The following is an 11,968-nucleotide window of genomic DNA, read 5'->3' as shown; positions in this document are numbered from 1 at the left end:
AGTGCCTGCTGGCACACAGTAAATGCTTAATACATATATGTGAGCCATGATCATTACGCTTTGAGGCCTGCTCACTTACAGCCGATCCTCCTAAAACCCCAGGAGATTGTAACTCCCAGGAAGCCTCTTCTAAAGTCCCGCATCAGAGTGGCCAGTCTACACCACACCTGAACATCACACACGGATTAAGAGACCCCTCCAGGGCTAGGGCCTGACTAATCAGAAAGGAACTGGGTGGTAGGTATATTCATTTTTGTGTAAAAGCCCAGTTTATATGATAACGTGGCCAAGCCAAAGGAGTCTCAACTCTGGACTCATTCACCCCACGCTTAGGATCCCAAGATCTCCACAGGGGTAAGTGGTTCTTCAATGCTCATGACTCTTTACTGTAGGGGGAATCTCTCATCTATATGTGTGCGGGGGTGGGGGGAGGGGGGAGGGTGGTTGGGGATGGGGGAAAGGCAGTGGAGAAATAAGAGGTCAAGGCCATAAAACCCCAAGACATCACTTTTAGAAGAGACCCCCTCCTTCCATTCCTGTGGTGGTGACAGCCTCAAGTTTTCAGAGCAGTGGCGATCACCCCAAAGTCTCTGTCCCTTTCTGCCCCAGGCCTCTCTCCACGCTTCTCCAGACACATAAGGGTCTGCCTGGGCCCTGAGGGCTCTCCTCATGGAATTCCTCGGGACCAGGCCACGGTTCTGAGGTTGCACAGGGCACTAAGGGCAGGAAGTCCTCAAATCCTTCCTTCCTGGCGACGAAAGGCCAGAGCCTTCCAGACTGCTGAGTGTGACAGACAGCCTGTCTTCGTTTCTGAATGTCCCCTAGGAACAAATCTGTTATACTCTGGCCAACACATTTCTGTGGGAATTAAATAATGAAATCCGACTAACATGTCAAACTCTTAATATCTAACAAAGAACGAAGTAGACACAGTGAGAGAAGGAACACTCAGGAAACTTCTTCTAGCAGTTCAAACCGAAAGCTGCCCTTTTCCGTGGGAATGACAGATACCGATGCCCTCCATGTGCACGAGGTTCACATTGCAAAGATCACGTGGGCCGGGCCGGGGAAGAGACCACTCACAGCCAGCACCCCCCGTCCCCGCTCACCGGCCTTCACACCTGCTGAAGCGAACATTTCAGAAAGGAAATAGCGCAGAGCCCAGTTTCCCAGCCATGTGAACACCGAGCAGGAGAAGCTATCAGCCCCAAAGGACCCCAATCCCTGGGGCTCTCTCGCTCCCACTGCCGCTCCCGCTGCTGGGCGGCCACTGCCCTTGTGTCCTCAGTACCCAGAGGACTTCCTCAGAGCACAGCATAGTCCCTTCCTTCCCCAGAAGCCTGCAAGTTCTTGCTGTTCAAACCAGACCTGAGGAGGCTGCGGTGTCCCTGTGTTGGGGGTGGGGTGTGTGGGGGTAGGTGGGTTCATGGTGGGGCGTATCTAATGCCTTGTGCTTTCAGGTAGGAAAGATAATAGAAATAGGTAACATTTAAAAAAGAATTTACTAAGCATCAGGTGCTGAGTTAAACACTTTATATGCATCTAAAATATTTAATTCATACGAGGTAGGTACTATAATCTCCTTTGGACAAATGAGGAAAGTGTGGCTGGTTTCTCCTGAAGAGAACACAAAATTGCCCTTTCCAGGTAAACACGAATGGCCAGGACCTTTTGAGCTCAGAAGGCCTTCTATTATTACTTGAATGAAGCCCGGCTGAATACATTCCTTCTTGGAATGTGTCTTCTGTGGAAGTAGGACACAAAGAGATGGAGAGGTCAGCTTCTAAGAGCCCTGAGGACCTGATTCTGGAGGCAAACGCTACCGCATCTATGATGCTCAGACACAGGGCAGCCTGCTCAGCCCCTCTTCCTGTCCCCCACAGGCATAAGAATGGGGGGGGACTGGGGGTCCCATCCTTTCCCCTCCCAGAGGCTTTCAACCTCTCTCCTTACTGTCTGGCTGCTTCTTGGAGAATGCTGTGGCTTGGGCTGTCTCAGTCTCCAAGGGGATGGGTGACTTATGTCCTTTTATTCAGCAAACAGCTTTGTACAGAATGAATGCAACTTGCTGAATGCCACCATGCGGGGGCAGGGGAGTCGTGTGGAATCCCAATGAAGCCTTTCAGTCCTGGGCGAAATGGCACCGGTGACGTGGTTACTGTGTGTTCTCCCTGGTGGGAGTAAGGACGAGGCAGAGGATCCGACAGATACCAGGACAGTTGGCGTGAGTGGCAGAGAAATGCCCAAACTCCCAGTGCCTGGCTCCCCTGCTAATGCCTGCCTCTTCCTGCTTCTCCACCTTCTTTCTCCTGGCATTTTGCAGGTCAGTACACTGCGGACTTGGGGGAAGAGGGCTCCTTTCTGTGTACAGAGGCTAGTGTGCAGAGACCTCAGAGCCCAAGCCGGCATGGCTGCAGAACTGGGGCTCAGCTCTGTACTCAGTCTTCCCCAAACGCACAATGCTCAGGGGAGCTTGCTCCGCCCCCTGCCTCCCTTTCCGCGCCTGGCTTTTCCATTCTTCTCTCCCAATTGACACTTGGGTCTGTAAGTTCCCTAAGGCCATGAGCCATTCCTATTCTTCCCCAATTCTCCCCCCACCCCCGCCCCGGCCCCCCCCCGTCCCCCCCACACACACTGGACCGCAGGCTCAGCCCCATTTCCAGCACATGGTAGGCACTCAGTGTTCACTGAATGAATGATGAATGGTCGTCTGGTTCTTCCATGAACTTTGGTGCCAACGCTGCCCTGGAGCCCGAGGGATGCTCTGGCAGGAGGACAGAGCCTGACCTTCATGTTCAGGGCAGATGACTCTGCACGATGCCAGTGTGCTACGAATGCAATGGGAACAATGATAGATAGTTGGAGGGACCTCTGAGGTCACACAGCCCAACCCTCTGAATTTACAGATGAGAACACTGAGGCCTAGAGGCAAAGTGCCTTCCAAAAGCTACACAGCCTGTTAGAAGCAGAGCCAGGTTCAGAAGAGGGCTCTTTCTCTCAGGTCCAGCCATCTCTCCTCTATTGCCTCCTCTCCGCCTCCCCGCCACTCGCACTGCCCTCCTCATCCCAGGCCTCGCTCTGCCTTAGCTGCTAGCCCTGTCCCTAGCCTAGGTCCCCTGACAGCACAGGCTGCATGGCTGGTCTGAGTTTCCAGCCCACACACTCCGTCTCCCAGGGAAGATGGCAATTAGTTTCCATTGTGCTGCTCAGCATGACCTGGACTGGAGAAAAACCCTGTGTTCCCAATACTCTAGGCCAATGTGAGCCTGACAGGTTAAAATCCCAGGACCAGGCAATTCCAGGACTTGGGACACAGAAGGTCAGGGACTGTGAGTGAAGCTTGGAGACAAAGCAGGGTCACCCAGGGTGTTGGAGCATCTAAAAGAACAAAGCCATAGGGAACAACACCTCCACTCACCCTCCTACAAAACGGAAGGGGGGGCAAAAGCCAATGAGAAAGCCAGAGAGGTGAACCAGATGGAGGAAAAACAGGGGAAGGAAGGCACCTGGAAAACTCGATCTTTCTCTTTCTATTTTCCTGTTTCCTGGGGCATCCTATACAGCAGGGGTGTGGTAAAGGGGAAGAGGAGCCAGAGGCAGAGGGAGAGGAAAGGAGGGTGCAGGGAAATGCTGCACATGCATTGGTTTACTTTCCTTGGGAGGCATTCAGAGCATCTCAGCCATCTGAGAGGGACAGCAGGTTGTCCAAGGCCACTGAGAGTCACAGGCAGGAGCTGGGTTCTGCCAACTAAGGGCCACCTGGGGATTTTATGGTCCCTCAGATGGATCCAAGCCCCCAATCTCTGACTGTGCTCAGTTAGAGACAACCACCTATCAGTGAATTTAGGAATGTGACAAGGATTCCAAAGGGCAACTGGTCTACCACTCATAATCCAACATCCCTACTTTACAGGCAGGGAAACGCAGGCCCAGAGGGCAGTGACTTACCAGAAGACAAAGCACCAAGACCACCCCTGAACTAAGCCAGGTCTCTGACATTGACAACCTTGCCAGACAGGTTGGGTGACTTCCACGCTTCCAAAGACTCGATCAGGAGCCCTCTGCCCCTCTGTAGCAGACCCTTGCTGCTCCAAGAGCAAGGACAAAAAGGAGAGGTTCTAGCACCCCAGGGAAAAACTCCTGCTGACTGTACCCAAGGATAAAGAGGGGAGGGAAGTGGGGTTGCTATAGAATAATGACCTTCAAGAACATTTGAGCCTAGGTGGCCTAGTGGAAGAGAGGAGCATCAGGGAGTGGTGGGGGCCTGGAGCAGACTTCCTAGGACCTCACCCTCTCTTTGCCAGGGGAAGGGTGCTCCAAGGCCCTGCTCCTCAGCCCCAAGTAATGCCACCTCTGCCCTGCATCTCCAGAAGGGGAGCGAGTATGAAGAGACTCTTGCCCGTCCACACCGACAAAGCTGAGCACTGGCAAAAGCAGCCCCTCACCTTACCCCCCATCTATTAGACTTTAAAGCAATTTTCTTTGTTGTGATTTGGGTGGTCAGTGTTTTCCTGCTCTAAAAACCCTAGTTTAACCCCCCCTTTTTTTTTCTGTCTCATGTTTGCCTCTACTGATATGAAAACGACCCTGTTTGGGGAGCAGACAGATGCTTGTGGGGGGTCTGGGTTCTGAACAGGTGGCAGGGAGAGGGTGGGCTGAGGGCCTGTTCCCTAGGCCAAGATGGCCCCAGCACTGACAGCCCTTTTCTCTTCCAGGCTCATTCTTTTGCCCCTGAGGGTGGCAGAGAGGGTGGTCTTTTTATTACCCTTGATTATTTCTGTACCAATGGTACTCTGTGCACGATGTGCCCAATAAATAGAAGACTTTCTAGGGGAAACAGGCTGGTCAAAATGCGGAGACTGGCTAAAGGTCATTGATATTCTGGTTCCTGGGGCCAATCAGGAAGCTGCTAGGACTGGGGAGAGGATTTCTTGGAAATGACCAAGACTTCAGAGGTCCCTTTCCCTTCCCTGAGTCCTTCCCCAGCTGAGATTCCCCTGCTCCTCTGGACATCCTTGCGGGGAGAGGGGGTGTGGAGTGGAGTGGAGGGAGAGTGCCAGGAGGACGGGGCACTCACTCTAGCACATCGTGGTTGAACTGCTTCTTGTTGTTGCCCAGGAACTCTCCAATCATTTGCCGGCTGAGGCCTTTACGCTGGAGCAGGAAATGGGCCACTCCGATGGGGGTATCAGGGATGAAGCCACGTGAGATCAGGAACTGGATGCCCTTGTCCGGGTTTCTGGGGGTGCAGTTGGGGGTGGGCAGAAGGAATAGAGAGTGAGCCAAGGCCATCCATGACTTCTTTTTCTGTTCTTCCAGCCAATTGAACCCAAAATAGTGCTTGGAGGTCCTTGGAAAGAATTCTCAGGAAATGCCAGGATCCCTTCCTCCACAGAGGGCTTCTCCATCAGAATCACCTTTCACCTGAGCCTCACTCTCCTGAACCCACACAGGAGTGAAGGTCGTGTGGGGCAGGAAGGGGGGGAAGGGAAATCTGGCCAAGCAAAGTGAATTCCAGAGCAGGTGAAGAGGTGTCCTCTTTCTTTTGGCCTCACTCCCATGGATCTCATCCTGAGGTCCCCAAGGCCTGCCAAGAGGTCCCCAAAGTCCTTTCTGCCTGCATCCTGCTGTCTACATGCAGTACCCACCCTGGAATCTGGAGAGGATGAGATTGGGAAACAGCAGTGAGATCTCTCCCACACCCCCTCTTCCCTGTGGATGGTGGATACACAAAAATCCTGCTCCCCAGCATTTACTTTCTCAGGCTTGAGTCTATGTGTGAGTGCGGGTGCGGGTGCGGGTGCGGGTGTGGATGCGGGTGTGGGTGTGAGTGTGGGTGCGGGTGCGGGTGTGGGTGTGGGTGTGGGTGCTGTGTCTTAAGGCAATTGTGCTCACAGTTTGGTCTGCAAATCCACGCTGCTCCCTGAACTGTTTTTTACTGGCCCAGGAGAATATAAGTACAGAAATAGAGGGTAAGCATTTAGAACCTTTTATAGCACTTTGACATTTTCAGGACAACCAACCATGTGATTGTTTTTCTAGCAGTTCATTTTTATTGTAGTTTATAAAAGTATTGACCCACAATGTGTTGGGTAAAAACCCAAACTGGTCCTTCACCAGATAGTTTGAGAACCACTGTCTCGAGGGATCCAAGTATCTGTGTGAGCATTTGTGTGCATGCCGAAGTGATGCTGGGGTGTGTCCGGTAGGGGCTGCTCACCAGGACAGCAGCCTGAGGTAAAAGAAAAAGCAATGGATTAGCCCTAACCTGTTTGGCTCAGTGGATGGAGCATCGGCCTGTGGACTTGGGGGTCCCAGGTTCGATTCCGGTCAAGGGCATGTACCTTGGTTGCAGGCACATCCCCAATGGGGAGTGTGCAGGAGGCAGCTGATCGATGCTTCTCTCTCATCGATGTTTCTAACTCTCTATCCCTTCCTCTCTGTGAAAAATCAATAAAATATATTTTAAAAAAAGGAAAAAAAGAAAAAGCAATGGATTGGGAGTCAGACAGATCTGGCTTTACCTAAGCCTGCTGCTTACTAGCTGTGTCAGTGTGCAACTCACCTTACTCTATGAGCTGGTTTCCTTTCTGTAAAATGGCATAACAATGTTCTCTCTAACACTGTTGGGAAGATTGCAGATGCTTTATGAACAGTAACTGTGCTCTCCAGGATATACGCTTCTGGAGACCAGGGGATGTCTTACTCATTTTTGTGGTCATGGTGCCTGGCATTCAATAAATAATGCATGTGGGCAGGAGGGATGTTGTATTTCCTGGCTCAGGTCTGTGGCGAAAGGGCCAAGTGGAGGGTGGAGATCAGTGCCTCAAATACTTGAAATTTCCATGTGTGTGCCCTCTGCTTGCCACCAGCTCTATACATTCTGGTTGCAAGAAAAGGTTGGGAGTTCTGGCTGTGGGCTCTGACAGTCAATTCTCTCCCTCCTTCCATTCCCCTTCTCTGTGTACTACACCCCTGCTTGCTTCGCATTCTCTTTCTGTCTCCCTCCACCCCTTTTGTCCCACACCCTCTTCCGCTTTCTCCCTGTACTCCTTAAAGCAGGCCTCTTCTCTTTCCCCCACCCAGTCCCTCACTCGCCTTTCCTCACTTTCTCCTTTGCTCACAGTCTGTTTCTCTCTTCATCAACCCCAGGGGATTGCTGTGTGTCCCTAACTTCTTATCTTACCCGAGGGATTTCTGCTCAATCCTCATGTTACCAGTACTATTATTTACTTAATATTGTGTTTTCTTTTAAAGTCTCTGACTTTTCGAACTCTAGCTTCATTTTAAGCAGTGACAGTGGTGAAATCATGGGTTTGAGATGCTATTTTGTTCCTAATTTTACTTAAAATAAATGAATAACAAGTAAAATCTGTATTTGTACACAGTATCTCAAGGAGCAGGCATGGCACAGATGCCATCTGGGAGGACACTGGATGACGTGCTAAATTACAGGGCACCCCGCTAATCCGTCTTCCCTCCCTCCAGGGCCCCTACTCCCCCCACCCACTCCCCACCCCCAGGACGCACTGCAGCTCCAGAGCCGGAGCTCACTCACATGTTGAAGAGGTTGAGGCCGATGCGGTAGAGGCGTTTGCGCAGGGTGTCAGTGGAGAGCGTGGGTGACTTGCAGCTGGCAGGGTTCTCGCAGTGGTAGCGCGGCAGGCTCAGGATCATGGCCTGCAGGGCCTCCTTGGAGGCCGACGCCGCCGAGACTTCCGAGCCCGACTTGGCGGACGTGCTGCTGCTGCTCAGCTGCTCCGAGTTGTCGCCGGCCTCCGTCTCGGCCTCGGCCCCGGCCCCTTTCCCCACCTTCCCGGTCTCCTCCTCCTCTCTCTCCTCTACCTGCGCGGCTGGGGCCTCCTCCACCATCGCATCCGCCGCCCCATCCTCTGCCTTAGGCGAGTTGGCGCGCAGGGTCTCCCCAACTCCCGCTTCTGCGCATGTGGTCTCGGCGGGCGCGTCTCCCTGGCCCGCGGCTGGGGTCACCGGAGCCTCCTGACCCCGGGCCTCGCCCGGCTCGGCTTGGCCGCGCAGGGACTCCGCTGGGGCCGGGGAAGTCTGTGCGCCCAGGCAGTTGGCTACTGACAGCGAGGTGGAGGAGGAGACGGAGATGTTCTGGTTGGCGATCTGCACCGTGACGTCCCGGAAAGCCATCATCAGGGTGCTGCTGTGGCCCTGGGGCAGGCCCGCGGCCTCGGCGGCCTCTTCCTCGGGCCCTGGGCCGGCGCTCTCCTGCTCCCGGATCTCCACCTCCCGGCTGGGCTGCCCCGCGCCCGCGTGCAGGGCTTGGTGGATCTGGTAGGCGCCGCTCTCCTGCAGGGAGCACATGGTTTTGAGGCTCCAGGTGCTGAGGGCGTCGTCGATTGACTTGGCCAGGGACTGCACCTGCTCGGTGAAGGAGTCCTCCAGCTCGGTGAGCGTGCCCGCGAAGGTGGGCGGCAGGGAGGGCGAGCGCACCAGCGGCAGCCCCAGGAGGCCGTAGCCCTCCATGAGCGCCTTCTCGGCCGCCAAGCTCTCCGCGGTGGGGGCGCGCACCTTGCGCAGGGAGATCCGACGCGGCAGGCGGCTCTCCAGGAGCGAGTTGCGGATCTTCTCAAAGTTCTTGCTGAGCTGGTACTGGCGGAAGGCGGTTTGGATGGTGCAAGCGGCGCGCCGGGATACCAGGTGGCCCCCGTATTTGTGTTCTAGCATTTCAATCTGCGAGGACAGAGAGGAGGAAGAGCACGGTTAGGGAAGGGGTGTTACAGCCCTTCCAAAAGATGGGGCTGATGGCTGTCCATCAATGCAGGGAGTCGCCTGGCTAAACTCTGCAGGGACCCAGACTGCACAACTAGGGGGACACTGAGGGGCTCAGGTCTGAAAACTGCGTGTCGGAGGAGATACCAGGTCCTTGGCAAGACCCTCAGAAGTGTAGGATGTAGGAATGGATTCCAGGGCTTGGTAAGGTCTCAGGCAGGGGGGAGAGGCATTGCTGATTGTAGTAAGATATTGCTGGTTTGGGGGTGATTTTAAAATGTTCCTATCAGCCCTGGCCAGTGTTACTCAGTGATCAGAGCCTCCACCTGCTAGGGTAGCAGGTTAGATCCCCCACTGCATTCGGGAGGCAACCAATTGATGTGTCTCTCTCATGTCGATCTCTCTCTCTCTCTCTCTCTCTCTCTCTCTCTCTCTCTCTCTCTCGCTTTCCCACTTGCTTTCTCCCTCTCTCCTTCCCTTCCACTCTCTCTCTCTAAAGAAAGAAAAAATAAATGGAAAAATATCCTTGGGTGAGGATTACCAAAATAAAATATTCCTATCAGAGATGCATATGGAAGTATTCATGGGTGAAATGCATAATATCTTGAATTTGTATTAAAATACTCCATAAAAAAGTGGAAGGGTTAGATGAAACAATATTGATAAAAATTGTTGAAGCTGGGTGATGGTTGTAAGGCAGTTTATTCTTTCTACTTTAGTGCACATTTAAAAATAATTTTAAAAAATTAAACAGAAATGCTTAAAAAATTTGCTGCTACTCTTGTTCTCTGCTCTCCCTCTCAGCATTCCTGTCGCTGCTTTGGGGCAGTCCCTCGGGCATCATAAGGGTTGAGATTGGGGTTTGATCATCTCTGTGTCCCAGTACCCAGCCCAAGGGCTGGCACATAGTAGGTGCTGAATAAATGTTACTTTAATTACAAGTTTGATGGATGGGTGGAGGATGGAGAATGGATGGCTGTTTCAAGAGTGGGAGGCCCTCCAGGCTGCCCTGTTTTACAATTCCCGTCACCTCTGTGCTCATTGATGGGAGCTGTACCACCAGGGCCCGGCTTGGTGGGGCTGCTGGTGGGGGCACACAGCCTCGTCTGGGTAGATCTGAACCCAGAAAAATGTCTGACAAGGGGGCAATCTGTCCTACTTTACTTACATACTCTCAGCTCCGACCCCAGTCTACGGTCTTTTCTACCCCTTAGTTTATGCTCTTACTTCTCTCTCTTATCAGAACTTCTCAGAAAAGGACTTGAAAGATATTCCCACTGAGATGTGAATGACCAATAACATTTAGCCATGCCCCTTCCTGGAGATTTTTGCATTTAAATAAGGGACAAGGACTATGTTAAGGGGATGGACAAATGGTAGCACTGTGGGCTCCAATCAGTCCTTAGGGAAGTTTAGAAAGTGAGAAAGTGTCCCGAGGCCCCGAAATTATGTCCTAGTCACAACCATGCACTCCACATACATGGAGTGTCACTCCTGAATTAAGAATCGGGATAAGTGGGCTGAGATAAACAACTTATGGCAAGAACAGCATTATCCCTCCCATGTTCCCTCAGGACCAGGGGTGGGAGGGGTACTGGTAGGCCAAATTTCATTCCTCAATAGGAAGAATCATTCTACTCACTTCCTGCTCCACTCAACCGGCCAGGGACTGCAGCTGGCGTGATTGCCTCCACATAATCCCAGCAGTCCTCTCTGTTCCCACCCTGTGGGTACCCCACAGCTGGACCAGTGGAGGCACCTTCCTGCCCTAGGAGACCTCACAGATATAATCCCAATCCTCTGGAACAGTCCCAGCTAAAATGAATGCCCTCAGTCCTATCTTCAAGATTCTCTCCTAGTCCCACCACCCAGTGCCCTTACCTATCCTCAAACCTAGCGGCAGTGTCCTTTCCTATCTCTCTCCCACATCCAACCCTCTTCTCTGAAGATAGTTGGAAAACTTCATATTAAGGTTTGGATGGCCCAAAGGCTTCCTATATGACTCCTCCCAGAAGTATTTGCATTTTATAAGGTACAAGAGCTTAAACAGAAGGCAGAAAGCTCTCCCAGTCCTCATGATCTTCATATTGTAGGGGCCTTCAATATGCTCTTTAAAAAACCATACTAAGTGTATTAGTTATCTATTGCTACGTAGGAAGTTACCACTAATTTAGCAGCTTACAACACCCATTTATTTTCTCACAGTTCTGCATGTCAGTAGTCTGGACACAGCTCAGCTGGGTTCTGTCCATGGGATCTCACCAGGCTGAAGCCAAAGTGTCAATCTCATGTAGATCAGAGTCCTCTTCCAAGCTCACTGTGTTGAAAGAATTCAGCTCCTTGAGATTTTAAGATTGAGGCCTCCGTTACTAAAGGATGCCTGCTGTTCTCAGCCACAGGGCCCTCTTCACAGCAGGGTTGTTTGCCTGGTCAAGGCCAATAGGAGAGAGTCTCTCTGACGCTTCACCTTGTTTTAAGGGGTTCAACTGATCAGGTCAAGCCATCCAGGATGACCAACCTTTTGATGAACTCAGCGTCAGCAAATTGGCAACCTAATGATAGGAGTGATCTCTCTCTCCATTCTCTAGTCGCACCCACACTGGTGGTGGGTGTTGTGCAGGATGTGTACACAAGGGGGCAGGAGTCTGGGGACCCTCTTAGAATTCTGCCACCATACCAACTGGACAGTTGCTTACTGGGTCTTGATCTGAGCATGACCTCATGTACCCAGGAGCTCCAGAGACACACCTGCCTTCCAGGCATTCAGTTCCTGCTTTTGCAGAAATCGTGCCAGAAAGGAAAGAGTACTGTAGCTCAGCTGTTCTCCCTGCAGAACTCTGGCAAGTTTCCTGAGGCCTGGAACGTAGATTGGCCTTGGCTTAGGCAGGAAGGTCCTCCAAGGACATAGAGTGAGGGGAACTGGCCACTTACCTGCCCCCTTCTCTCAATTTCTGTCTCCCTCTTACCCCTCCCCAAGCACCCCAAGAGAAACTGACACCAGGTGGAAATTATACCTCTTTTCTACCTGGTCTATTCATTAGGGAAACCCCACACCCAAGAGCATTCATTTCAGGTTATGAGATGCTATTGACAATAGAGGGAAAGTATGAAATCCCATTGCCTGAAATGCTTCCAAAACAGTAAAGGGATCCCATCCTCCTTGCATGGTATCAAGGAGGCAGGAGGCTGGCTGGGATGACCCTAGGAGACTTCTACCAGCCACTGTCCA

At 52.3% G+C, this 11,968-nt stretch overlaps 1 protein-coding gene across 5 annotated transcripts in view; it reads right to left on the bottom strand.

Annotated features, from left to right (window-relative positions):
- The window catches only part of IQSEC3 (IQ motif and Sec7 domain ArfGEF 3), a 102,701-nt gene that overhangs the window by 27,183 nt on the left and 63,550 nt on the right, over positions 1 to 11,968 (bottom strand). For 4 of the 5 annotated variants that reach the window (XR_009451285.1, XM_059683900.1, XM_059683902.1 and 1 more), the window contains 2 exons: positions 7,559 to 8,700; positions 5,078 to 5,239 (listed from right to left, as the gene is read on the bottom strand). Coding sequence is in view for 4 of the 5 variants with exons in the window: in XM_059683900.1 (XP_059539883.1) it covers positions 5,078 to 5,239; positions 7,559 to 8,700 (1,304 nt within the window). In the remaining variant the exon portion in view is untranslated. The remainder of the gene's footprint in view (positions 1 to 5,077; positions 5,240 to 7,558; positions 8,701 to 11,968) is intronic. The other variant, XM_059683901.1, reaches the window with a different exon arrangement.

Source organism: Myotis daubentonii, chromosome 2, assembly GCF_963259705.1.
Source record: "Myotis daubentonii chromosome 2, mMyoDau2.1, whole genome shotgun sequence".
Taxonomy (NCBI): domain Eukaryota; kingdom Metazoa; phylum Chordata; class Mammalia; order Chiroptera; family Vespertilionidae; genus Myotis; species Myotis daubentonii.
This window is presented reverse-complemented; position numbering and strand designations above follow the sequence as displayed.